General features: G+C 42.6%; 4 protein-coding genes across 15 annotated transcripts; 3 read left to right on the top strand and 1 right to left on the bottom strand.

Annotated features, from left to right (window-relative positions):
- The first annotated feature begins 144 nt into the window (after window positions 1-144).
- Peritrophin-A (Peritrophin A) lies at window positions 145-1,851 on the top strand. The gene is made up of 5 exons (XM_066735673.1): window positions 145-301; window positions 574-792; window positions 864-1,131; window positions 1,218-1,352; window positions 1,439-1,851. The coding sequence occupies exons 1-5, from the start codon at window positions 247-249 to the stop codon at window positions 1,446-1,448; spliced, it is 687 nt and encodes a 228-aa protein (XP_066591770.1). The 5' UTR covers window positions 145-246; the 3' UTR covers window positions 1,449-1,851.
- Window positions 1,852-2,040: 189 nt separating this feature from the next.
- On the bottom strand, window positions 2,041-12,195 carry LOC136778637 (peritrophin-1-like). 11 transcript variants are annotated; one of them, XM_066735665.1, is made up of 15 exons: window positions 11,180-11,319; window positions 10,846-10,997; window positions 10,177-10,762; window positions 9,922-10,090; window positions 7,762-8,169; window positions 7,624-7,678; window positions 7,491-7,546; window positions 7,229-7,415; window positions 7,002-7,151; window positions 6,716-6,907; window positions 6,512-6,648; window positions 5,973-6,448; window positions 5,453-5,912; window positions 2,723-3,133; window positions 2,041-2,351 (listed from the first exon to the last, which is right to left on the bottom strand). In XM_066735665.1, exons 13-15 carry the CDS (start codon window positions 5,502-5,504, stop codon window positions 2,041-2,043), a joined length of 774 nt encoding a protein of 257 aa, XP_066591762.1. In that variant the 5' UTR covers window positions 5,505-5,912; window positions 5,973-6,448; window positions 6,512-6,648; window positions 6,716-6,907; window positions 7,002-7,151; window positions 7,229-7,415; window positions 7,491-7,546; window positions 7,624-7,678; window positions 7,762-8,169; window positions 9,922-10,090; window positions 10,177-10,762; window positions 10,846-10,997; window positions 11,180-11,319. The 11 variants fall into 11 exon arrangements, with proteins under 11 accessions (XP_066591762.1, XP_066591765.1, XP_066591757.1 ...); XM_066735668.1 differs by having other exon boundaries at window positions 7,229-7,283; window positions 7,367-7,415; window positions 7,624-8,169; XM_066735660.1 differs by lacking the exon at window positions 11,180-11,319 and adding an exon at window positions 11,763-12,195 and having other exon boundaries at window positions 7,624-8,169.
- On the top strand, window positions 10,820-12,786 carry LOC136778712 (DNA-directed RNA polymerase II subunit RPB1-like). Its single transcript, XM_066735810.1, has 5 exons — window positions 10,820-10,943; window positions 11,192-11,599; window positions 11,839-11,981; window positions 12,067-12,662; window positions 12,742-12,786. Exons 1-5 carry the CDS (start codon window positions 10,820-10,822, stop codon window positions 12,743-12,745), a joined length of 1,275 nt encoding a protein of 424 aa, XP_066591907.1. The 3' UTR covers window positions 12,746-12,786.
- Window positions 12,787-20,104: 7,318 nt separating this feature from the next.
- Window positions 20,105-23,627, top strand: LOC136778636 (protein obstructor-E-like). Of its 2 annotated transcripts, none has more exons than XM_066735658.1 (4): window positions 20,105-20,240; window positions 20,884-21,288; window positions 21,438-21,651; window positions 23,421-23,627. In XM_066735658.1, exons 1-4 carry the CDS (start codon window positions 20,201-20,203, stop codon window positions 23,479-23,481), a joined length of 720 nt encoding a protein of 239 aa, XP_066591755.1. In that variant the 5' UTR covers window positions 20,105-20,200; the 3' UTR covers window positions 23,482-23,627. The 2 variants fall into 2 exon arrangements, with proteins under 2 accessions (XP_066591755.1, XP_066591754.1); XM_066735657.1 differs by having other exon boundaries at window positions 22,210-23,563.
- The last annotated feature ends 2,498 nt before the right edge of the window (window positions 23,628-26,125 follow it).

A 26,125-nucleotide genomic window follows, 5' to 3' on the forward strand; every position in this document is an offset into this window, starting at 1 on the left:
GAATAAATTAGGCCGACTGGCTTTCTGGGATTGGATGGAGTGACAGCTGGGTTGTACAGGTAGGTGGGGGAGAGTAGGAAGGGTAGGAGGTGGATAGCGATTGGAGTGAAGGGGAGAAGCTCCGGGCTCCTGAGGCCGATCAAGTGCGTACTGCTGGCAATCAGTAGACACTACGTTCTATAAGCTGTGAGCAAACAAACAAACCCCAGGAAAGACAGTCTAAATTCTCGATAGGAAGCCAGCAGGATGAGGAGCTTTGGCTACCTGGTGATTCTGGTCCTCGTGGTGGCCATAAGAGGAGGTACGTTACGACTTTTGCTACTCATTCGTGTGCATATACCTTCCTCGAATCCAGCCTACTGTTCTCCACACCTGTCAGGCTAGCTTTCACCTTCTCGTCTTTTGCGTTCTCCACCTAGCCATAACCATATGGTTACGTTGTCAGCGTAACGTGACATAATGGTGGAAAATCTTCTTACTCAATTTACCAGTCGCCATACACAGCATACACTGCTACAAATCCATACTCCTAACTCGTCCACATTTTCAATACACCCTTGGACGTTTCTCCAGGCAACGCAGTCTCTGTTCTTCGGCCTCCGGAGTGCCCAGAGGAGTACGGGATTCAGACTTATCCCCATTCGGAGGACTGTGGCTCGTTCTTTCTCTGCACCAATGGCACTTTGACCTTGGAGCGTTGCGAGAACGGCCTTCTCTTCGATGGACATGGAAATGTTCACAACCACTGCAATTATTACTGGGCCGTCAACTGCGGGGACCGCAAAGCTGACTGTAATTTTCCTTCACTCTGTATTGTCTCCTTGATAATCCTCGCTCTAAATTTTTTTCCCTCGCAAATACAGTGACACCGTACAGCACACCAGGCTGCGAGCACCAGTTTGGATTGTATCCTGAGAGCGACAGTTGCAGTACGACTTATACAAAATGTGTTCATGGAGAACCTTTGCAGGCCCATTGTGACGCAGGATTGGCATACGATGAGAAGAGTCACACTTGTGTTTGGCCAGATCAATTATTGCCCTATTGCAATCCTGAAGCAATAGTTGGCTTTAAATGCCCCAGTAAGGTACCAGCGCATTCACCAGCTGCTAGATTCTGGCCATTCCCTAGGTAATCGATTCATCAAAGGGTTCATTGCTGGGATCGTTAAGGAATGTCAGAGGATAACTGTTAGCTCTGGACTTTACTGTGTTTAGGTTCCCAGTACCAGGTGACTGTGGAAGGTTAATCACGTGTGTCGAGGGGAATCCCAGACTGTTGACTTGTGGAGATGGTAAACTCTTCGACTCTATCAGTCTTAGCTGTCTGGATCAAGAGGAGGCTCCACATTGGTAAACCAGGACATCGTTCATATTCTAATCCTCCTTCTCATCTTCCACCTTTTTACTCGCAATTAATGAAAATTTTCCTCTTGCAGTGCCAACTAAAAAAGAAAAATGATGGAGGAAGATTGACGAATGCCTTTCGCAAAATTTAGGAAAGAAGAAAGTTCGTGCAGGACAGGCTGAGAGAAGATGAAAGATAATACTCATATAAAAAAATTTGTTTTTACTACAGATGCGACAGGCGCGTCGCTCGGTATCCTAAAATTGTCAGAAGTGGACGCGCCAATTGATATACAATAATGTAACGTGTATGATGAGTCCTAGAATAAACATTGGATAAGCGCATAAAAAATATACAACGTGTTTACAGTTTATTTCACGGTTCCTTATCCTTAACGTAGGAGAAGAAAGTAGGGGGTGAAGCGATAATATTTACATATCGGTTAACAAAAAAGGTGAGGGGTGGCGAAGGTAGGTTTGGAGAGAATCTACTTTTGATTCTAGGTTTGTTACTTTTGGTTTTAATTTGGCAAGGGGGGGGGGGGTTGACTCTCGGAGAGGAGGGGAGGATTTTTGTGAGAATGGGAAAGGCTCAACAAAGATATAAGGAGGGGGGAGGAGATGATAGACTTAAAATTATAAGAGAGATTAAGTTAACAAGATAGGGCAGCAGTTGAAAGTGAAGAGAATGCATTTAGTTTCTAGGGCGCGCCCTGAGAGGAATTGGCAAAGCTCCCGAGGGCAGAGACGAGACTCCAGGTGGAAGGTTTTCCTCCTCTGGCTCTTGCTCGTTGCGACCATCCGGCAAGTCTCCCTCGAGACTCGGCGGAGTTGTAGGAACGTCACAGTCTTCCGTTGGTGGGACCACGCATCTCAGTGATCTCCTGTCGAACACCAGCATAGCTGGGCATCTTTGAAGTCTTGGGTAGCCACCCTGGCACTGCCAATATCTGTTGCAAGACTTTCCCAGAGGCACGTTTCCATTTGCATCATCGTTGCACAGAGCTGAAACCATCGGCATTTAACGATCAATGACAAAATTCAGAAAGAGAGCTTGATTAAAAAATAGCATAACATAGAGAAGGAAGGAAAATGTTTCTTCGAAGATAAATTAGTATTCGAAGGAGGCAGCATCGATGCATAATCGTGAGATACGATGCCTGCCATAGTTGGAATATCAATCAATCATACTGGGAGTTCAACGACCCCTACGAGCAGGACGCACGCGTGTCGGTAGAAAAATGAAAGTGTTTGGTTCTGCTGACGTAGAGACAAGAAAAAATCTGACGCAAGATACTTTATGCATGAATAATTTGAGCGATTTGATCGAGTAGGAGTAACAAGCATGGAGAAATGGAGGGAATTGAAGAACCTACGATGTTTTTGGCATCCTTCGACGTTCTCGGGCCAGTCGCAGGACCGTGCCCTCTCGTTGTACAGGAGACCACCTATGCACAGTTGTTCAGTGGCAGTACCGTTCCAGCATGTCCAGTACCTTGTGCAAGAAGTCTCGTGGCCAAAGATACCATAGAGCCAGTCGCAATGCTCTGCAGAGATGGGTGGGTTAGCCTGACGTTTTCCATCGCAATAATTTGCCCTCCATGGGTAATCACAGCCTTCTGTGACACCTCGGTGCTTTCCAGCGAATACCAGGCCATTAGGGCAATCGAATAACTCTGGTCTTCCATTTACACACTCCCAATATCGGTCGCAATAATCAATGTCTCCTACGACTCGTGCCTTCGTCTGACATGGATCCTCCTGTTGCTGCTTCTGGCCATTTAAACCTAAAAATTTCAAAAATGCATTAGACGTTTTGTATACAGAAATTTATGTAAATTTAATGTGTGGTTATTGGTACTGTAAAGAAGCTGGTAGATTTATCAAGATATATAGGCGTGGAGGGGGGGGGGGGAGGTAAAAAGGTGGGCATGCAATGAATCGCTAGAAATATGTCATCAACCTCCAAGTGTTTTGCGACGCGAGGTAAATAGAGAGAGTAAAAGTGAATAGCGAAAGAAGGAAGGTGGGAAGTTGGTCGAGTCTGCGGTCCCAAGAAGAGAAGGCAGCCACCGAGCGAGCTGGAGCGAGCAGTGAAAGTGCCTAGCCTTGACTTACAACCTTCATGGTATCACCACACCCTCTCCTGCCTTCCACCGACTTCTCCTAATAAACAGCAACGCCCATTCCGAACCTGCCGAATTATACGATTGGTCCACCGCTCCATGCAGAGTCCCATATAAACAAGTTTTCATTCAGTCATCGAAACTCTGCATAAAAGCAGAAACCAATTAAATTACAGCGATATCCAGCTTGACTCGAACGAATTTACATTATATCCGACCTTTTTGCTGCTCGCTAAAGAAATAGTCTCTCGATGATAAAAAAAAGAACTGGGAATCCCCCGAGGCACGTAGCTCATTTTTCCTACGGTCCCCAGCTATTTGAAATATAGACGAGAAAAAATTCCAAATGGAACAAAGTGCTCACAGGAATCAATATCCTATTATTCATCAGCCAAGCGAGGGATTTTGCTAAAAATATCGTCTTGCACGAGCGGAGAAAGACTTTTAATATCTGCTTGGAAGGGAAGGGGGAGGGGGGTGATTTAAGGGCCTGTGGTAGAAAGAGGTGAATAGTTCTGGGAAGAGAGTTTTGGCTCGTTTGATCAATAGTAAACAAATTGGGACTCAACGAGAAAGAGGAAGCTGAGGATAAACTCTGCACGATTCGACAAAACTGGATCGAGAGAGGAGAGAAGAAGTGGAATCGAAGCGTAGAATTTCGATATCGTCGGTAGTTCTGAGAGCTGAGAAAGGTGGAGACGTCGCATCTTGGGCGTTACGCAAGAGAGACGCTAACTTGGCGTGCTTGGCACCGGCTTACTTTCCCTTCCTTTACGACTCCTTCTTAAGACCGACTGACTTAGTAGTCAATGGCCTGCCTAGAATTACCACTCGGCTAATCGTACCTGCAACATCCACCGACGACTAAACCCCAACCTCGTTATATCCTCACCGAAAATTCCGTGCAGCCACAAAGAAGAATGGGCTGGTAACGAATTTAAAGCGAGAGAGAGAGAGAGAAAATTAGCCAATCTGCAGCAATTTTCAGGCTGATGAGAAGAGACGCAGTGGAATTTTTGGAGAAAATCTCAAGGAGCTCGATTCAAGCAGAGAACTGCTTTTTTCAGTGAGGTACGAAATTGGGGAAACCCACTAGGAATCTTATCGAACGCCTGACGCGATACAGTTGCTTCCTGTTCGTGGAAAACCGGTCTGTCGGAGTTACGAGTGGACTGTTGCGGTGGCAGCTTCCGCAAATGCAATTGAGTAATTGAAAAAGGTCGTCCCAAAGTATCAGAGAAACCTTTAATTACTCAATTGGAAAAAATGGATGAAAAGCTGACGATGGAAATCAATGGAATATTGTAACAAATATGTGGTCGAGAGAGTTCCACACTCTTGTTCTTTCTTCTCGATTCTTGCAGACACTTCCGGTACATGGGCTGACGAATCAGAGCTTTTTTCTTTCTTCGTAATTAGACATGCTTCTTGCCAGTGTCCTGATCACTTCCGTAGCTGTTGTCTGGTCGATTCATTAGCGGCAGAAATACAAAACGATAAAATCGGTGAAATTCCTGATGGAAGAAACAGAGTAATGGTCAATTGGAGAGATGCGATAAGAAGATAATTGTTAAAGTTGTATGTAGAAACGAGAAAGAAGGTTGGTGTGGAGTAGCTGGCTGCGTTACTTTCATATTTTCCCCCGTCAGCCATTGGAGAAAGTTCGTCCGATGTGTGAAACCTCCGGACCAGACTTTTTATTGTTTTACCGCGATGCGTCTAATAATCAGGATGATCCTGTTTTGCCAGGCGAGGCAAAAAATGGCCATAAATGTATAAGCAACTACTCTCGACACTTTCATTCTTTTGCAATTCGGTGGGTGAGGGAAAAAGTGGCAAATCTGAATTTCTCAGTGGAATGATAAGCAAGGTAAGGGAGAAGGAAAAAGGTACAAAAGGTTCGAGAATGGAAAAAGGAGGAGGAAAGAGTTGGAGGAAAAGGAGAAGATACGAGGGAAGGGGAAGGGAAAAAGGGCTTACCTTGTGCAGCGAGGAGTAAGAGCAGAAGCGACTTCAGCTGCAACTGCACCATTATAAAATTAATCGGTTTCACTGTTCCAGCTGTGAGGGTCCTTGAAGGTTGAACGATTGCGAGGGTGCGATTGGTTGCAGAAGTGACTGTGTCCTGTAGCCGAGGAAGCTCGGCTGATGAGTTTTCGTGTTGAGACTGGTCACTGGGAGAGGCGTTTGGCTTCACGTCTTATATGAGCTCCCCACTCTTCGCCGGCTGTCCGATCTCTACCGCATAGAGGAAGGTGGCTCACCTGGTGAACACACTCGGTTTCTTCCAGCGAACCCTCTCGCACCAGCATCGGCACGACGTCCCAACAGCCTCCTCCTCCTCCTTCTTCTCCTACTACTACCACTACTCTGTCTCTCCTTCCTCTTATCCTCTCTCGTTCCACCATTTTAAACTTTGATCCAAGTTATGTCACTTTTCCTGCAATTAAAACATCACCCTGTGAACTTCCAACTCTTCGCATCTATTATCTTTCCTTACCGCAATACCACTTTCCCAGGTTCCATTCCTAAGTTCAGATCAGTCTAGATCCAAATCGAAAATCTGCACGAAACTCCTAGAAAGTTTGTCGTCCATTCGTGCGTTCGTTCTGTTGACTCGAGTGATGTCAGCTGCTAGAACGGACGAGTAAAAATTACTGGGAGTTTCATAGAAAGCCCCGAGGGCCACAGATTAATGTGAATTTTATAGAAAGCGTTCTCTCCCTGGTTTTTCTTTCCGCTCTCAGCTAGCAAATTTTATTTCCACGAGGCGCTGGATTCTTCGAGAGGTCCTTTGTGCCAGTTCTCAGGATATGAAAATAATCACTCGGCTTTCCTAGTTTTGCGCCAGAGCGTAGTTAGCGCGAATCTTGAAAAACCGCAGCGAATCACGCGGAAGCGGGTGAAAGGTATGGAAAAGTAGAGGCTTTGTCAGCAGAGTAGGTGAAACTATTCTATCATTCGGCTTTATCGTACCTAAAATAATAAACGATACTCAACGATAATTTTATCATTCTTCCAGTATGCAAAAGGATGAACCTGGACATATCGACACACGCAAAGCCTGGACGTTTTCACTCGAGCAAATTTCATCTCGACTCCCAACGCACCGTTTCTCCATTGTTTTCACTTGGCCATTGCGCGTGAACCATTTCGTAGCAAGCTCCATCAATCTCCTACAAAACATTAAACCATTAGAGTTGTAAAATAATTAAGCGAACAGAATGCAGTATAATTAATTACCTAGATCGTTTATTCTCCACGATAGTTTTTCTTCGGTGGATAACAGAGACATATTAAGAAAGAGACAATGCTGGAAGATTTCGAAAGTTTCTCGCAGCTGACAGCGTTGGCCCCTTTCGCTATCTCACCCTCGATTTCCAAATCCAACGACACCTTGTCGCTCCTCCGAGCAACTATCTCTGGAGGTCCACTCTAACGTAACAATTGTTAACGTGGAACATTCGTGCGATAAGAGTAACATGTAACTATGGTTTAATAGTAATATCGAACAACAATATAGATGTACCAGTGGGTCCCTGATCCACGTGAAGGGTAGTTCCCTGAGATTTGGATTTAGAGGGAAACGTTGGATTCGTGCGATAAGAGCAAAATATAATTACGCTTCACCTATCACGTGAAATAAAAATGTAGCTGAATCAGTGATTCCTTGATCCACCTAAAACATAATTCTTTGAAATTTGCATTCAGAGGAAAGCATTTGATTCGTGTGTAATAAGATTGAAACATAATTACGGTTTACCAATGACGTCAAATAAAAATATAGCTGGACCAGTTAGTCCTTAATCCACTGAAAGCCCAATTCTCTTAGATATGAACCCAGAAGAAAGCGTTAGATTCGTGGGATAAAAGCAAGATATAATTATGCTTTACCAATAACGCCAAATAAAAATACAGCTGAATCAGTGGCTCCTTAATCCACCTAAAACATAATTCTTTAAGATGTGAATCCAAAGGGAAACGTTGGATTCATGGGATAAGAGCAACATATAATTACCATTTACCAATGGCGTCAAATAAAAATAAAACTGAGCCAGTGAATCCTTGATCCACCTAAAATATAATTCATTGAAATTTGCATCCAGAGGAAAACGTTTGATTCATATGTAATAAGATTAAAACATAATTACGGTTTAGCAATGACGTCAGATAAAAATATAGCTGGACCAGTTGGTTCTTAATTCACTGAAAGCCCAATTCTCTTAGATATGGACCCAGAAGAAAGCGTTAGATTCGTGGGATAAAAGCAAGATATAATTATGCTTTACCAATGATGTCAAATAAAAATATAGCTGAATCAGTGAGTCCTTAATCAACACAAAGCACAGTTTTTTGAGATTTGGACCCAGAGTAAAGCATTGGTTGTGTTCCCAGGCATGACCCAGAGGAGAGCAAGGACCTCTGGTCCTTGACGCACTCTACTTCTTCCCTTCTTCTTTTTCCTTCTCTCGCCTCTTCTTTCCCAACTCGATTTTTTTCTTTTTCCTCCTTTAACCTCCTACGGTAGACGGCCTCCTCGTCCTTTGATTCCTTTTTAATTGTTTTATCGTTCTTCCAGTCTTCCTTCACTCGTACCACCTCCTCGCCTTCTTCCTCTCTTCTTTTTCTGCTAGTCCTTTTTCTTCCTCACCGTACGCTTCATTAGAGCGCATAGCCCAAATCGTCGAGTCCTCTTCCTACAAAAGATTACCAATAAATATCAGACACTCTACGCGGATACTTCTCGTAGTTGGCTCTCCCATTGGTATCGACCCTTCGATACCTTTTCCTTCGCGATCAAAACACGCTTAAAATATTATGAGCCGAAGGTGCATTACGGCTAATCGTAAGTTTTTCAGGAAAGGCTTCTCTCTGCGGGTCCGACCAAAATTCCGATACTTTATTATGCAGATTAGAAGATTGAAACATCCTCGTCGATGTACGATCAGCTGGCACGCAAGCTTAGCTTGAACATTTTATCGAAAATTGAGAGAGAGAAAGAGAGAAAGAGAGAAATCATTGACGAGTAAAGCCTGATATTACAAGACGAGATGTTTGTACTGCCTATACGAATACAGGCAAATGCAAAGGGACACACGTGGATTGTCGACGGACAAGGTGGGGTGAGATGAGATACGACGAGGTCAGTAAAGGGGATATCGTTCTCGAATTTTCTTCTCTAAGTGGCGTGGCTTGTAAGGAAGACCGAATTTATTGTACGACTTGTGGCGGGCACGAGCAATACCTTATCTCAACTCGTGGACCAGCGCGTCCTACAGAATTAATCGCCGACGCTTTTTATCTACTCGTGGAGCCTCCGGTCAAGTTCAAAGTCAAGGTCAATGGCAGGAGATCTTTCCCGGTGGGCGCGGCATTCCATCCTAGACCGAAGAACCGCTGAACAGCCGAAAAACGTAAGAAACGACGACGAGAAGAAGAATCTTCAAAAGGATCCTGAAGAGAACGATATGACACGAAAACAGGATCGCTTCGTGGAAATCTTTCAAAGTCCCGACGTCTATTTGAAACTTTGATCCTGTTATAAGTCCGGCTAAGCTCAGATTTTCATGCCAAGCTATTCAAGATGCTTGATATGTCACGGACGATGACGACGATGATGGGGTACCCGGGTTATCCTCGTTGGACAAGGTGATAGGAAGGTTAATCCTTTAATTGCCCAGAATGATAGCTTGATAGGATTGTAAAAGATCCTGATATACAGGCATTTGTCTGATGAATTTTCTATCAAAAATTAGCAGTCTTGTTCTCCAAATTAATGTACGAATGTTTTTCGAGTTGTTGGAGAACAGAAGAAATTTGGCACAAAGTTAAACCTTTGATTGCACCGGATAATAACTTGATATTTTTAAATATTCAAATATACAGGCAATTGCGTGAAGAATTTTCTATACAAAATTACCAGTCTCGTTCTCCAAATTAACGTACGGATGTCTTTCGAGTTGTTGGAGAACAGAAGAAATTTGGCACAAAGTTAAACCTTTGATTGCACCGAATCATAACTCGATAATATTTTTAATATCCAGAAATAGACAATTGCGTGAAGAATTCTCGATCAAAGCATTGCAATATTACTTATCAAATCAACCTAAGAATGTTTCTTGGGTGCTTTAAGAACAGAGGTAGAAGAAATTTGGCACAAAGGCCATTGACATGGTAACGAGGAAACACAGTTGCATCATAACTGCAAGGACTCGCAGGACCTTCTCAGGTAAAACTGGTAAGATTCGGTTATGCCGACTGACTTGCTTATCCTCCTCTTTATTATCTTGACTCCATGGTTCCTCTGGCCTGGCCAATCAGACCCACGAACGGGAATCGAGGAGAATAAGAGGAAAAAAATCCAATTCACGTAATCCTGGAATCCAGTTCTCGATAAGTCCCAAAAACGCAACGGGCGATATGTTTGCAAATAATTCTCCGTGACTCACTCGTTGGAGGCTAAGCAAGCCTCTTCCGTATTGCAGGACCGCTTCTTTTAGGGTACACGTACCGCTAAATTCTACTTTTATCCCGCCTCTGTAATTCCAAGATGAAGGCAATAGCTCTGGATAATACAGTTAATTACGATCCATGAGCACGATAAAAGAAAGGAGCAACCTGAAAATTATCAATGGCAATAAAAACACGTAATAAATGGCATGGATTAACGAAAGCAAAGAAACACTTGACAAAAGGTCGATAACCTGAGGTAAATTCTGAGGACTGGTGAATATTGATAATGGTTGATAATCCTGGCGAGTAGTGAGAGGTAGGCTTCATGAGTTAATGGTAAATTAGAATTTACAGCTGTGTGTCCGTAGTCATTTTACTTTCCGCATTGGGTATTCTTCCTGGTAGCGATTGAAGCGATGGAAGGACGAAGATTCTGCGGAGGAGATGATCATGATCAGAATTTGATTTGGCAGTGAGGTAGAAGCAAAGAAGAAGAGACGAGAGGAGGGAAGGGAGGAGAAGAGAGTGAGGAAAGAGGAGGTAGAAAAAATGTAAAGGAATATCGTCCAATGGGAGGATTGGAGGATCGAGGATGGTCCAAGTGGGGAAGTTGCACTTCCTGCGCAAGAGTCCTGCTGTAATTGGGGTCCTGTGATTCCTTGCGAATCCTGCGGTGGTGGGGGCTGCCCTATGTAAGCCCTCGGCCAGCACAGGTCCAGCCCATCCAGCATCGGTTAAGGACGAGTCCTGTATCTCATCATTCGCATTCCACCTTATCCTTTAGCAGCCACCGAATTTCGTCGATCACTCGACTCTCTTTTAACACAAACTGAGATTCTACAAGAAAAATTTGTCTTGCTATTTGCGCGCATGAAAAGTGAGTGAATTTCAACGATGAAGCGGATTTTCCTGTGTTTTACCCTTTTGGTGCTTGGGGCGTCTGCAGCTAGAAGGTTCAGATCCACTACTGCTGCTGCCACTACAACTACCGTTCAACAAGAGGTCCATCAGCCAGAAGGTTTTAACTACTTTACCAAACGATTGTTCCTTTTGCATCGTTATCTCGCTGGTCCTAAAACCAAATAAGTTAATTATCCTCGGGAAATAAAATAATTATACATTTCAATTAGTTAATACCTCGATTCTCACAGTATATATTCAAAATTATCAGTGGTGTATAGAGAAGCTACTGATTTTAATTAGTAACTCGAGACGAGCGAAAAAAGCTTAATACGTTTAATTAATCGTACTGACGATATTAAATAGCAGGAGAACTGGCTTGGGACCAGGTAGATTCAGAGAAGATAAGCAGCACGAACAGTCTGAGAGGCTGGGGGGAGAAGGTGGCTGAGGCAAAAGTCAGCGAGGGTCTCCAGGAGAATGTTTTGAATTACGGAGAGGCAAGACAATATCCAGGATCTCCAGGAGGAGGTACTGGCGAGGTTCCACGACCAATATTACCACCAGTTTCACCACCTCCAGCCTTGCCACCCGGCTGTCTCGCCCCCAGGGGTCAATTCCCCAGCTCCACCAGTTGCAGCAATTATGTGAATTGCTGGGACGACACAGCCATCGAGCAAACATGTCCTAATGGGCTGCTTTTCAACGACTTGACGGGCTTCTGTGACTTTGACTACAACGTCAACTGCGGTTCTCGACCTGCGCCCACGCCCAGTGAGTCTAAAGGAACGCATCTTCCTTAGCTCCAATTTTCATTAAATCCTCCAGATTCTTTTACAGAAATTCATTAAATTTTCAACTTAATCATGCCGGATATGCAAATTCTTTTACGTAACTACATTGAAATTCGTCAAATTTAATGACCTAGAATAAGTACCTTGAATCCAAGTGAATGCAAATCCTTGAAATTTGTGAATTTCTTTAATTCATCCGATGAATCTGGTTGTTGTCAGAGCCCCCACTACAGCCTGATTCCAAGTATTGCCCGGAGCTGAACGGTCGTTACAGAAGCTCCAGCAACTGTTCAGAATTCTACGTGTGTCTCGTCGGCAAACCCATCAAGTTCAGCTGTCCTCGTGGATTAGTCTACAATGACGTCAGGATTCATTTTTATTTTTTTCCTTATTTGTGCCTGGTACTCGACAGAGGCTACGATGGAAATGATAATTCGTTGTTTTTAGGAACTGAGTGTCTGTGACTTCGTGTACAACGTTGATTGCCAGGGGGCAGCGACGCCAGCACCCACAACAGCGGCCCCATGGACGGAAACGAAGCCCTCGGCAAGACCAACGAGGCCAAATTACACTCCTCAGCAACCTTCTCATTCTTCCCAGCAGCCTTCTTACCCCTCTCAGCAACCTTCCTATCCCTCGCAGCAGCCTTCCTATCCCTCCCAGCCGACTGCGTATCCCTCGGCACAGCCTTCCTATCCGGAAAACGTTTGGTCGATCAAGCAGCAGACCGATCCATGGCATCAGAGGCCTGCCGCCTCACAATTTGATCTGGAACGTGATGGACAATTGAATAACCCAAATCCAACTGGACTGGAGGACGAGGCAGTCGGACAAACCTTGCCGAATCCTTGGAGCACTGCTCATACGATACCAGCCGACCTTAACAGTGCTCCTTGCAAAAACGGTGACGTACACAGGCTGGACGACACTTGTGCCAATGTGGTCGTCTGCAGAAACCAACGTCCAAAGTTGGTCCAGTGCCCCACTGGACTCACTTATGACAAGCCTTCGGATAGTTGCAAGCATTTCACTATTGCCAAGTGGTAATTAAATATGCATTCCATAGTCTTCTATAATTACAGAATCTTCCAGCACTGTGTAGTTGATATCTCTCTTTTCCAGTTAATCACGGAGGATCCGGCCACATAGAGTGCCTTTCTATTTTGCCCATAATCAACCAAATGTATTAAATAAATGACTGATTCTCATAAGCAAAAGTGACTTGAAATCATCACCCGTAAATCAATCCCTCCTGTAAATAAGCTTCCTGAATTATTTATAGCTACATACGGCCTTGGCTGAGCGGGTATTGTTGCCGAAGGATCGCTTACCAAGGTAAAAGCTAGTCTATCGATGGTTGGAAAGGATTCGCGTGCAGTTTGATCGGAGAATCGCGAGAGGTCGACACATTCGTATGCTGAAAAGCATCAACAGCGTAGCACGCCTCTCCACCAGACATCGGATCCTGAATAACAAAGAAAAATACAATGAACATCACGAGCTGCGTTAGTATCATCTTATAATAGTAATTTAAAAATCAGACCATGGTATGATATTTCACGATTGGGTAATTCTCACCGAAACGTTTGATTTTGGAGAAACAAGCGAGTAAATAGAGCGAAGCTAAGCACGAGAGCAGAGTAGAAAAGTGGTAAAAGTCCTTAGAAGAAAACTGGAACAAGCTAGCAACTAGATTTTACGCGGACCCAGAAAACTCTTGCACACGACTTTTGCGAGGGATAATGGAGTAACGGTAGAATACATTGAGAGATGATGCTCCTTGGAATAGTGGATAATTGTTTAACGATATGCATAATGCAACGGCTATAAAAGCCTAGAACGATAGAAGCGAGCGAGCGAGCGAGAGAGAGGAGGAAGCTGATATGGGTGGAACGATGATGTGGGTATGCGCATGTAAATAAATGTCAAGCTGGATGATATGGCGATTACGTAAGTATCCGGGGGCGCCAAGAACCTTGGTCCGTTCCTGAATGAAACGGAAAAGAGTAAAAGAGATATCACTTTCCCAACTTTCTTGCAGCCACACCCGGGACGGCTTGTTATTTACGCAAAGTAGCAAAGCGTCGAGAACAATCGTCGTGGAGTACGAGAGACATCCTCGTAGAGCGAACAGCATGGAACGCTCCTGAATTATGATCATGGTTAGATTCGTGTGCCAAATGAAGCAAGATGATGGAAAAGCGTTGATTCGGCGCGAAGAGTTCAGCCGGGGTCACCAGGTCGAATGGCATACACGAAAAGGAAAGGCGTTCTCGCGCAACGAATAACCTCGACCTTTCCGGAAATGCTTTCGAAACCACGGATCCAGGGTACCAGCGTCTTGCACGCGGGAAAGATCGGCGTATAGTTGAAAGATTGCATTATTTGGGTTAGGTCAGGGTAGGTTGGGTGGTAGTCGCCTATTGTTAGATATCATCAAAAGAGCCAATCCTTGGAATATCCTGCATTTTCCTACATGTATTTTCCATGAAGGAGCGATGAAATATTCTCCTTTCGTAGGAACGCTTATGACCCTAATGCTTTCGTTATCGCTCACTGTCCATGTTGAACAAACGAGTCGCATATTTTTCTTCTTTATATCATGCGACTGAGACATATCTCAGCTAACTGGTCGCTGAACAGGAAGAAGTTCTGCGCTCGTCATCGGCCGAGAACGGATTGCGACTAAAAGGAATTCGCCAGGTTTGATCCACGTGTTGCTCGACAGTTCTGGTCAGCAATTGTACAACCTGGAGAGAAAAATAAGGAGAATAAATGCTGATCGATTGTTTCGATTGGCGCGTAGGCTGGTCAACCGCATTCAGCTGCGTTCGACTGCATTTCTCGCACGTGACACATGCGAGACGCACGCGTATCACGCGCGAGCCATGCACGGTTCTTATGATATTAAAGGTGAATTCAATGTATCTTACCCAAAGCTCGATTCATCACGCTCTACCGAATCTGAACTGGTATGTCCTATTATTACTTCCCTGTAGTCCAATAATACACACGTTTTCCTTCATTCGAAGATATTTCGAGTCTGTCACCTGTGGCTAAAAAGCGACCGGTTTGGTGAAACGATCCTCGGTCGAGCTGTTAAGGCCTGAAAAATGCAAAAAAAGAGTTGAGAGTAGAAGCTTGAAATTTGTTCGCTGAGAATAAAGCTGGAATTTTTCAGTGGAGGCCCACTGGAGGATCTTTTGAGAAAGTGACGACTTCTTCGGTCTTTAAATATATCCTCTGAGAATTCCATTGTACTGTTTGCTGTTCGTCGAAAACACTGTTTGTATCTGCTGGTGGCTCTACATGATTCCTTTCTGCTCCTCCGTTTCCATAGAACGGTTTCAAAGATTTGGCAAGATCTCCTGAAAGTATTTATAATTTATCAATGCATGGTTCATCTTGATCTCGATGGCTTTGGAACCGTGGAAGTTGAATTATGCAAGAACGCGACATATAATCGTAATACTGCTTCTCGCTGAGACTTGGCTCGACTCGATTGCATGCATTTATTAGCTTTAAGGTTAAACTCCAGTGACATTTTGGACGACTTTCACCGATTGGCATGGTCGATCCAACGAAAGCCACTTTCTTCGTCTTTTGCGCGAGGCTCGGCCAAAATACTTCCCTCCATTACTGCGAAAATTTAGTATTCCGAATCCAGTGAAGACACCAGAGAGATTCATCTACATCCCTTTATCTAAAAAAATACTTGCCACATAGTTGCAGAGGTAATGGCATGGACGCCTGTGGATACAGGAAAATTTAAAAATGGAATAACATTGTACAAGGAGTGATTGATGAAAAAGAGTAAAATGAAAAAGGCCTGAGGTAGGCGTGATTATACAGATAGACGAGAAAGGGGCGTGCCATGTTGCGCCATTGTTGACTGTTGCCCATTGTTATTCCTCTTGGATGATTAAGCTTGAAATAAAAATCCAGTCTCATCTCGTAACACGTGGCTAATGATAACCATAATGACTGTTATCAGCGTTAGGATACCTCGAGACTGGCGTCGATTGGCGTCGCGTGGCGTCTGTTAAAGAGAAAGCACCTGGAAAACGAAAGAAACGAAATAGCATAGACTTTCGAGAGTATGGAAATACGCAGCTACGTTTTCTATCTCGCATTTCTCCACTAGATTCTTTTACGAATCTCTTTTTCTGCGCTTTATTCTATCACATAGCTAAGCGCTGTGGGCGACACCCGCTATAATACACGAGTCGAACTCCGGTAACTTTGGAGCTCAACACGAATCAGAGGAACAGCAGCAGGAAACTGGTGGAGCTACTCGTTATACCGGTAGACCACTGCTCGAAAGTCGAGCAAATGCGATTGTTCGTAGACCAATGTCTTGCGGAAATCGTTAAGATAAAACCATTTACCATTTCTTCCCTTAAATGTTTCATTCCTCTTCTGATCTTAATTAGATCGATCAACTTTCTTCTTGCAAAAGCGTAACGCACCTTCCATTGTTTGCATCGCACTCGACTCGCGAAAAATTCGTGGTCCCTTTCGCTTTTGCACATTCTCAAATAGGAGAGATTATCGAGTGGTTCTCCTTGAACTGTTGTGCTCCACCCACATTCCGGTTCCTCCTCGCAAAACTTCTATCCTTTCTCGCCTTTTTCTCATCGTATGCACTCTGCTAATTTTCACAGCGTCTCTGGGACCCCTGTAAACATAATTACTTTTAGTTGCTGGCTTAGGATGTTATTTGTACAGTGTTACGCTAGAGTCGGTAGTACAAAATCGAGTATGGACGTTGCAGAGTTTGACGTGAAACATAATTATGCTGCAGCGATGCAAAACTAAAATTTAGGATGGTATTCGTGCGGAGCGTTACTGTAAAATTGACGGTACAAGATCCAGCAAGAAGGCTTTGAATTCGGCGTAAACGCAATTATACTGCAGCAATGTAAAACAGAAATTTAAGGAAATATTCGTACAGTGTTACGCAAGAATGGACAGTTCAATATCGAGCACGGATGCTGTAGGATGTAGCATAAAACGCAATTATGCTGCAACAATGCAATTCAGAAACTTAGGACGATATTCGTGCATATTGCTATAGTAAAATCGGCGGTACAAGATCGAGCACAAACGCTGTAGGATTTAAAGTAAAACGCAATTACGTTGCAGCAATGCAAAACGAAATTTTAGGACGATATTCGTATACAGAATCTTGCTCTAGAATCGATGGTACAATATTGAGTACAAACACTGTAGAATTTGGCGTGAACGCAATTATGCTGCAGCAATGCGAAGCGAAATTTTAGGATGATATTCGTATACAGAATCTTACGCTAGAATCGACGGTACAATATCGAGTATAAACACTGTAGAATTTGACATAAAACGCAATTATGCAGCAGCAATGCAAAGCGAAATTTTAGGATGATATTCGTATACAGAATCTTATGATAGAATCGACGGTACAATATCGAGTAGAAACACTGTAAGATTTGGCGTAAAACGCAATTATGCTTCTGCAATGCAAAGCGGAAATTGCATCACTCGACGTGTCAGATTTGCTAGTCGGGGTTCACAGGAGAAGCGAAAACGCCAAAACTGGGCGATACTTAACAGGCGATGCGCACTACTAGTGGAGAAAATCATTTCATCACCTTTGCGGAATAAAAGAGTCGGATTCTCGCGGCAAAGGAAACGACAGGTGGCCACGGTTGAATTCTAAAGAAGCCGCGGCTAACTTTCTTCCTCAGTCTTTAAGCGAACTGGAAGGACGTTTTCAACAAGGGCAAGATTTATGCGGCGATATTTCTTGACCTATGAGACTGGCGCAACGCAGTCACGCATTCGACTTTTTCATCAACGATTTACAAAGCGAGTACTTTGCCATTTCTCTCACCCCCCACTTTGGCATGCACGGGAGCCAAGAGGATGACCCCCGGAGTCTCTCCTGCAAGAAGATGACCTTGTTCCAAATGAAAATCGCCCAAGGTGGTGCGAGGCGAGAATCTGGTACTAAGATTGGGATCAGTGGTGCATTTGGAGTTTTCTTCAGACGGCGGCGCGGAAGAAGACGCATAAAAATGCCGGTCTCGTCAAGAAAATTCCTCGATTGGCATGCGAGAGACAACAGCCACGTACGGAGAGGGAGACTTTGCCGACAACGAAATGTCGCGTCGAACGTATATATATATACCAAGGTGTCAATAACCTCGTCATCCTCCAGTCGCGTAATACCCACCGCCACTTCGTCATTACCATTTTCTTGTCTTCTCACTTTGGTTACTTAATAAATACCACTTTTCGATCCACGAGATTTCTCATTTTTCACTCCACGCCTTTCGCAATTCTATCTCTACCATTGAACATCATTTTCTTTATTTCTATCCTCGCTGAGCTTCTCTGTATCGAGAGCGATCGATAATTGCAGGCTAATTAAAATTTGAGAGGAGAAACGGCGGAATCGTGAATCCTAAAATTGTCAGAGCCTCTTAGGTATTCCATTATCCGGCGTAGAACGTTGCACGGGCAGAGAGTGAAAGTAAGAAGAGCTGCATGAGCGATCGCGATACTTAGCATTAACAGATCCGGCCAGGACTCCTCTGGTTAACCGTAGCCGCAGATTCTCATCCCCAAGATAAATCATTAGAACGAAAAACTCTAGTCGTGAATATCGCATTCGAGTCATTTCTCGACATTTTCTGTTTTTATGTACAAACTTTATTTTTATCCAGGTTATTCGCGCAATACTGCGATTTTCGCTTAATTTTGTATAATTTCTGTACGTTATTTAATAATCCAACGAATATGTAGCATTAACCGATCCAGGTTAATGTTCCAGTTAAGTATTATGCATTAAAAAGTTATGCAAAATAGCAGTATTACGTATCTGAATTGATCGAACGATAAGGACTCGAATGTATTTTGCCAAAGTGACCGAGGGTTAAATATTAAGTAAGGAACTGTAAGAGATGGTCGATGAGACGAATATTAATCAAGTGTGTCTGCAGTTGCATCCTTGGCACGCCGAGTTATGCACCTGCCACCCACTGCTTAATTGAAACGATTAAGGTCAATTCACATAATCCATCACGCACCCACTAGAACTTCTCATTGTTCGTTGGCCTATTCGGAACGCTCAGAGGTATCAGCGACGACCTGCACGTTCGATCAACGGGACGTAGTCTAAACATATGCATTTATTACCCACTCTGTGTCAGTACGTGATGTTCTAGTGTGAATCGACCTTTACTCGACTCAACTTTACCGTTACCCGGAAACCGATCATTCCTTTATCAAAGCCGCACGATGCATCCATTGATCAATGATCATTAAAAATAGAAAAATAATAAAAATTATGAAGATGTAAGAATTATATTCTTACAAAAATCCAGTAAGGAAACTTGGTCTCTTCGACGATACGAACACAATTGATACATGATGAAAATGAAACTCAAGATTTACAAGGTTTATCTCGAATCTCGAGCGGTCCTTTGATTACAAAAGAATCAATCATTTTTTTACCAAAGTTGTATAATGTATCTATTCGGTAATAACCATCAAAGGTAGAATAATAATAAAAACTATGCACAGACGTAAGAATTATACTTCATTGAAATTCTAGTGAGAAAATTCGGTTTCTTTGGCGATACGTGCGAAATTGAAAAAGGATGATAACGAAACTTGAAATTTACAAGGTTTATCTCGAGTCTCGAGCGGTCCTTTTGTTACAAAACTTTCCTTTTGCGCAAAATCCGGCTGATTATCAAAATCTTAAGGAGTTGCAGGAAACGAATTCCTCGTGAAAATTCAAAGCTTCCCTGGATAAACCGAGCTGACTTACTCGCAGGATGTTTTCTCGAGCTTTTTTGCGATTCCCAACGAGCAGCCTTCCCAAGGTCACCCGAGCGTTTCCTGGTGGCAAGGCTGGAACGGTGCGAGACTGTAAGGAAGGGGTCGCTGCTAGACTCAGTCGCTAAACCAGTGTGCGATTTATTCGAGAAACTGGATTAAACGGCCGAGAAAGTGGCGTTGTCTTCGAAAGTACAGGGCATTTGCATGCGTGGTCACTAAGCACCAGAATCCTCGCTGTTCCAGGACGATCTCAGTATCGCTATCTGAGTTTTCCGCTCAATTTTTCGCAACACTGCAAAAAAAAAGTTGATAATAACTACATTTAATTGTTGGCATACTTCAATCAGTACCTTTGGTTTCTTTTTTTCGAATGTGGATTGGTTGTGAGAGAAAAGGGACAAGAGGGGAGAATTGTTACGTTGTGGAGGAACGAAGAAAGGAAAGGGGAGTAAAGGAAATTGAAGGAGAAGGAGGAGATGGAGAAGGAGAAAGAGAAAGAATGAGAGAGAGAGGGAGAGGAGAGATGGTGGAAGCGAGGTATCGGTGGCAAGGTGGATGAGAGGTGCTGGAGGAGGAGGAGGTTGAAGACGAGAAGGAGGGATCTGGGAGGGGTAGGGGAGTAGGACACGTGACCAATGACTTATATAAAGGTGGAGAACGACAGGGCGCCAACGCAGAGTTCTCTGTAGCAGTGGAGACAGTGTCCATAAAGTGAGCTTTTTTTTCAACCCCGTCGTCCCCCTCCTCCGTGACTATGACGACGTACTATGTGATCGTCGCGGTTCTACTCGCCGGTACGTACACCTAATGGGACCAACTCTTTTCCACCAATGCTCGCTTCTGGAAGCCAGTGCACTAGCTGTATCAATTTTCCTTGGAAGTGTCCACCATTTCATCCCCAGTGCATAGTCTCTCTGTGAACGTATGGTCCCCCTTTTCTCTCCTCTAATCTTCTCAATCGCAGAGCCTGAAAACGTACAGCAATCTTAGTAATTGTTTTCATGAATTTTGGTGCTCGATAAAAAAGGGAAGGGTAAGATAGGAGGGGGGAGGGGGTTAGGAACCTTGACCCAATTGAGCAGTCGAATTTAAAAATGAAGCTGGCGTGGGAAAGGGGGATTCGAGCGAAAAAAAGTTGGAATCGGTAGAAAAATCGAGAGTGACCTCGAGACGTAAGAGAGAAACGTTACATATACGAGGGTATATGGATGAGGTGATATCCCGGATTGGGGAACGGGACGTCGAGTGGGCCAATCCCGGCTCGAGCCCAAAGTGAAAGCGCCCGTGCGGCGAAAGTCACTCTTGTGTGTACCCTTACATAAGTCCATTTAGCTTATTCAGCCATCGACGCTGCAAGCCGCGCCGACGCGATCGCTCTCGAAGATCTAAGAGAGAAAGGCTCTTAGCGCATTTTTCTCAGCAGATTTTTCTTTCCAGGCTATGCGAGAAGTCAGGAAACCTTCAAATGCCCAGACGACTTTGGATTTTATCCACATCATTTGTCGTGTGATAAATATTGGAAGTGCGACAACAATGTAGCCGAATTGAAGACCTGCGGGAACGGTCTCGCGTTCGACTCATCCGACAGCAAATTCCTCACGGAGAACTGCGATTATCTGCACAATGTCGACTGTGGCGAGAGGACACAGCTCGAACCACCCATCACCACTCCTCACTGTTCTAGACTGTATGGTATCTTCCCTGATGAAAAGAAGTGTGATGTCTTCTGGAACTGTTGGAACGGAGAAGCCTCTAGGTACCAGTGCAGCCCTGGACTTGCCTACGATAGGGAAGCCAGAGTTTGCATGTGGGCTGACCAGGTCCCAGAATGCAGAAATGAAGGTTCGAACCTACAAGAATTAGCTCTATTCAGTTTGATTTCATAAAACATTATAACATAAAAGTGACTTACTAAATTCAATGCAATTCAGTTAAATTCATTAATCTTGTGCTAGGGGAAGCTTTTAATATTTTGTGATTTCTCATTGCAGAGGTTGCTGGAGGATTCACTTGTCCAGCTGCTGGTGAAGTGAGCGGGGCATCTGGAAGTTTCAGCAGACATGCTCATCCCGAAGACTGCAGAAAGTATTACATCTGTTTGGAGGGCATTGCTAGAGAATACGGCTGTCCAATTGGCACAGTCTTCAAGATTGGTGACTCTGATGGCAGCGGTGCTTGCGAGGACCCTGAGGACGTTCCTGGATGGTGAGCCAAATTCTCAAATTCCCACTGGTCAATTTTTGTTGAATACACTTTCAGCACTCTTTCCTCAAAATTATATGTAACATCTAGAAATCTGTTGAATTCCATTGTTGCACTCTTGAGCTGGAGATATCAACTGAAAACAAGTATGCATATAGTAGCACGACAATAGAAAATCGACCTTAGGGACATGACACGCACAGTGGTTTTTACCAGCAGAGTCCCGCAACACACACGCACACAAAACGATTTTTACCAATTGTTTATGTATGCGTTCGTTTATGACAGCTGATTCGGCACAGCCCCTGTGTTTCATGACCCTCAGGACTACATTCTGAGATGCCAAAATGCAAAAAGATATTTTGCGATAAAAACTCACTTGATTTCATGCGAAGAGTGCAAAAATGTAAACAACGAATGCGGACCTCCCTTTTGCTTTACTCATCTTCTCGTTCTGTTGTTTACCTTGTGAATTACTACTATTTACACACATTGCACTTGGATGATTTGGCTGGGTGAGGCTTTCCCTGATCGCCGGGTTTCTGGCCGTTTTATTCACAGTGAGGATTACTATGGTGATCTGGACTTGAAGAGCATCAGAAAGAGCGAGCTGCTTGCCGGGATTCAAAGCTCCGGCGAGCCAAGGAAACCGTCCCAGAGCAAGCCCAGGCCGTCTCCGCAACCCTCAAGGCCCAACGCACCTACCCAGGAATAATTCCTATTAACACGGACCTGTTTTTTCCTTCACTTCCCTTTCCCTCTACTCCCTTTCATTCTTTCCTTTCTTCCACATACGTACACACGTTCTTACACAACACCACACAGATGCAAACAATAACAACGCGAGTCTCTGCATGTTTGCTGAGATATTTACATAAAATTCCTGGAACTCCCCCTCATTCAATTCCAACTGATCACAACTTAACCATCGCCGAGTCGAGCGATTCCAGTGTCAATAACTGCCACAAGAGAGCTCGGGCTCGACTAACCTCGGTCCACGTGCATCCTCGGTTTTGCGCAATTTCCGCTTTTAATGGTCCATTCGATCGAAACGTGCTGCAACATCCTACCCAGCTAAAAAAAGAGGATAATTAATAATATACTATAATGAAGAATGTATTACGATAAGGCAGGATCTTGAAAGATCGAGATGCTTTTCGGTTGGTACCTGAGACTGATGAAAATTATAAGCGAGAATGCGATTAGCACGACAAATCTATGATAGTGTCTCTACTCGCTCGTGTGTTCCCTCCAGCAACGGCTTAGAAACCCTTTCATTAATTCTTTCTCTCTCTTTCATTTTTGTCACTCACCTTCTCTGTTTTTAATATATTTGTATAACTATCAAGATATTCCATGATTACCGAGAGATCACTTGCCGCGCGTAACGCGAAGACAAGACTGGACATTCTCGCGAATCTCTTCCATTTTGAAAATGGACGACTGCTGAATTATCGTAATTTTTTAGTACTACGTTCGCACGGATACCACGATATTCATCCTTGACTACCCATCAATTCCCTGAGAGGATATTTTGATTTTTCCCAATGTTTTTAAGTAAAGTGAGAAAGACCTTGAAATAAAAATACGAAAACTGAACCTTCTACCATTGGAGCTATTTTTTGTTGTCCAACCCTATTCTCCGTCCCTTAATAATTAGATGTTCTATATATTTGTGTGTATGTATGTTGTGCATGAATAAATGGTTTGCATGGCAAACAATAAACCAACATTATTAATAATTAACTGGTAAAGAAACTGGAATTTCTTAGCGAGGACTACTACAGGGACGTGGACTTGAAGGCCTTACGAAAACAAGGATACAGAAAATGAAAGAGTGAGAGGAATTGAAAAGGGGGATCAAATCAAAGAGAGATTTCGATATGAGAGAATACGGCAAATTTCTATGCAACGAGATTTAGTCAGTGTAACAGTCATAATTAAGCTAACGTTGTAAATAAAATAAGATATAATTATTGTACCTATATTAGCATTGTTTACTTAAAATTTATCCGATATTCCAACATTTGTCCGCTGTCCGTATCCCTCTTCTCGCAAGCATTGGCGCTGAATCTCCATCAAAATCGCTGAAAAGAACTAAAGTGCGTTTCTCCATCAGAGAGCAGCACCTTCCACGTACTAACCAAAATGGCGATTATAAAAGGATTCACTACTCACCAAACAAGGGATATTGACAAATATAATTTTACAGATTGAATCAAGCTGAATTATTAAGCATTTCACCTATTTCATTCACAAAGCTCACAATATATGGTTATGTCGGAGAACATCACTCAGGTGCATTTTAGGTGAAGACACCCGAATGCATCTTGGCAGTGCATATTTTTTCACTCTAGATTTATAGAGTGGATGCAGGTAATCTTCGTAGCAAATAATTAACCCTGCCACCAGCAGAGCTATTCTGAAACTTGTTATCGACAATTGTCAAGAATTGAATTATTTTATACTCTCCTCTTATAATTTATCATTCAGCCAGTAGAGGACGGGACAGTATGATGTTCTAATGTAGGCGATAATTAAAGCTGTTCTGTCTGAAAAGAAACAGATAATTATTTAATTGATATATCGAAAAAAAGATTGAAGAAATAGAAATTTATTCTTGATGCTTTATATAACCAGAGTTGCGATAAATCGTGTATTAAAAAAAGAAAACAGCTCGAAGAAAAGCTAAAAAATTAACTAGGATAAACACATTTATTTAAAAAAATAAACAGTAATACAATTTTTTTGCACAAGAAAAAAAAGTATTTTATCAAATTTAAATATGCTCTTTAAAAGAGATGTTCTAGCAATCCTATATATAACATTTTCGAATCGAAGAATATTATAGAATCTAAACTATCTGGAACAAAGCATTTTCCAGAACTCACAATGTCAGTTAAAATTCTGCAAACACTCCACCCAAAGATGTGCCCTTTTGTATTCCCTAAAATATAAACATGTACCAGGACAGAATGAAGCTTCAAATTTCTATTTGTTAATTTGTCCAAGACTAGAAGAGTTCAATTTCATGAAATAAAAAATAGAAGTGTATTAATTACACGTTCACTGTGTACTACTTTTTTATGGAATATGGCGGGAGGGGGGGGGGGGGGGTACTCTCATTATTCGATTCAGTACCAAAAATAGATGCTTTCCAAGGCTTTTTTAAGTAAAAGTTAAATTTTAATGAGATATGACAGATATGTTTATTAATAATATTATTCCTTAAAGATATTTTTTTAAAATAATTTAAGTACAATATTATCCACAGTACAGAGTTATGGTTCCAATGCAGCAGTTTTACTCATTGATGTATCTGCACCTTAAGACTTCTCAAAAAGTAAAGTTGCATGAATTATGAAAACATATCTGCTATTAAAATGGCATCTGATGGAAATATGTATACACTGCAGGCCAAAAGTTTAGGATCACCTGGTAAAATTGTCAGAAAGACAGGTTCTTCTTTAAATGCGTGTAGTTTGGCCACCTAAGAGGTAGAACAAATTTAAGGATATCGTCGTGAAGCTTATTAAATTCCGCGTCCTATCACATTTGATTTGACCTAAAAAATCTAATTGGTGCCTATATTAAAGGAGAGAAATATGACAATATTTTTGAGGTCTCTTTCTTTATGGATATAAAATTTCAATTATTTGCACCACTCATGATAATTGTCTTAGGCATTTGAAAAATTCAAGTGGGAGAAAGCTTGAATCTTTAGCTTTCATTTAAGTTAAAAAACATTTATAAATTTTTATTAGGTCCACACACACACAGTTATTTGATAATCAATGAAGCAGTGTGTGGCCAGCATTTTGTCTGCAAAACATCTGCTCGCTAAGCTCTCGAAACAAATTCAGGTCGGTATAAATTATGGGTGCCAAAAGGGAGCCACGTTTAACTTTTGTTTCATTTGATTAACAACTATTTTACGGTTTCAAGTAAATCAATGAAAGCTTAAATACGATTAAATAACACATTTATTTACAAAATAAAAATATGAAGCTATATTTTCTTTTTGTCAAAAAAACACGTGGTTCCCTTTTGGCACCCATAATTTATACCGACCTGAATTTGCTTCTAGAGCTTAGCGTGCAGATGTTTTGTAGACAAAATGCTGGTCATACACTGCTTCATTGATTATTAAATAACTATGGACCTAATAAGAATTTATAAACATTTTTGGACTTAACTGAAAGCTAAAGATTCAAGCTTTCACCCATTTGAATTTCAAATGCTTAAGACAATTATGATGAGCGGTGCAAAGAATTGAAATTTTATATCCATAAAGAAAGAGACCTCAAAAATATTGTCATATTTCTCTCCTTTAATATAGGCACCAATTAGATGTTTTTAGGTCAAATCAAATGTGATAGGACGCGGAATTTAATAAGCTTCACGACGATATCCTTAAATTTCTTCTACCTCTTAGGGTAGTCAAACTACACGCATTTAAAGAAGAACCTGTCTTTCT

This window comes from Prorops nasuta, unplaced genomic scaffold (assembly GCF_024137725.1).
Source record: "Prorops nasuta isolate Cenicafe-Biocafe unplaced genomic scaffold, Cenicafe_Pnas_1.2 PNAS00014, whole genome shotgun sequence".
Lineage (NCBI taxonomy): Eukaryota > Metazoa > Arthropoda > Insecta > Hymenoptera > Bethylidae > Prorops > Prorops nasuta.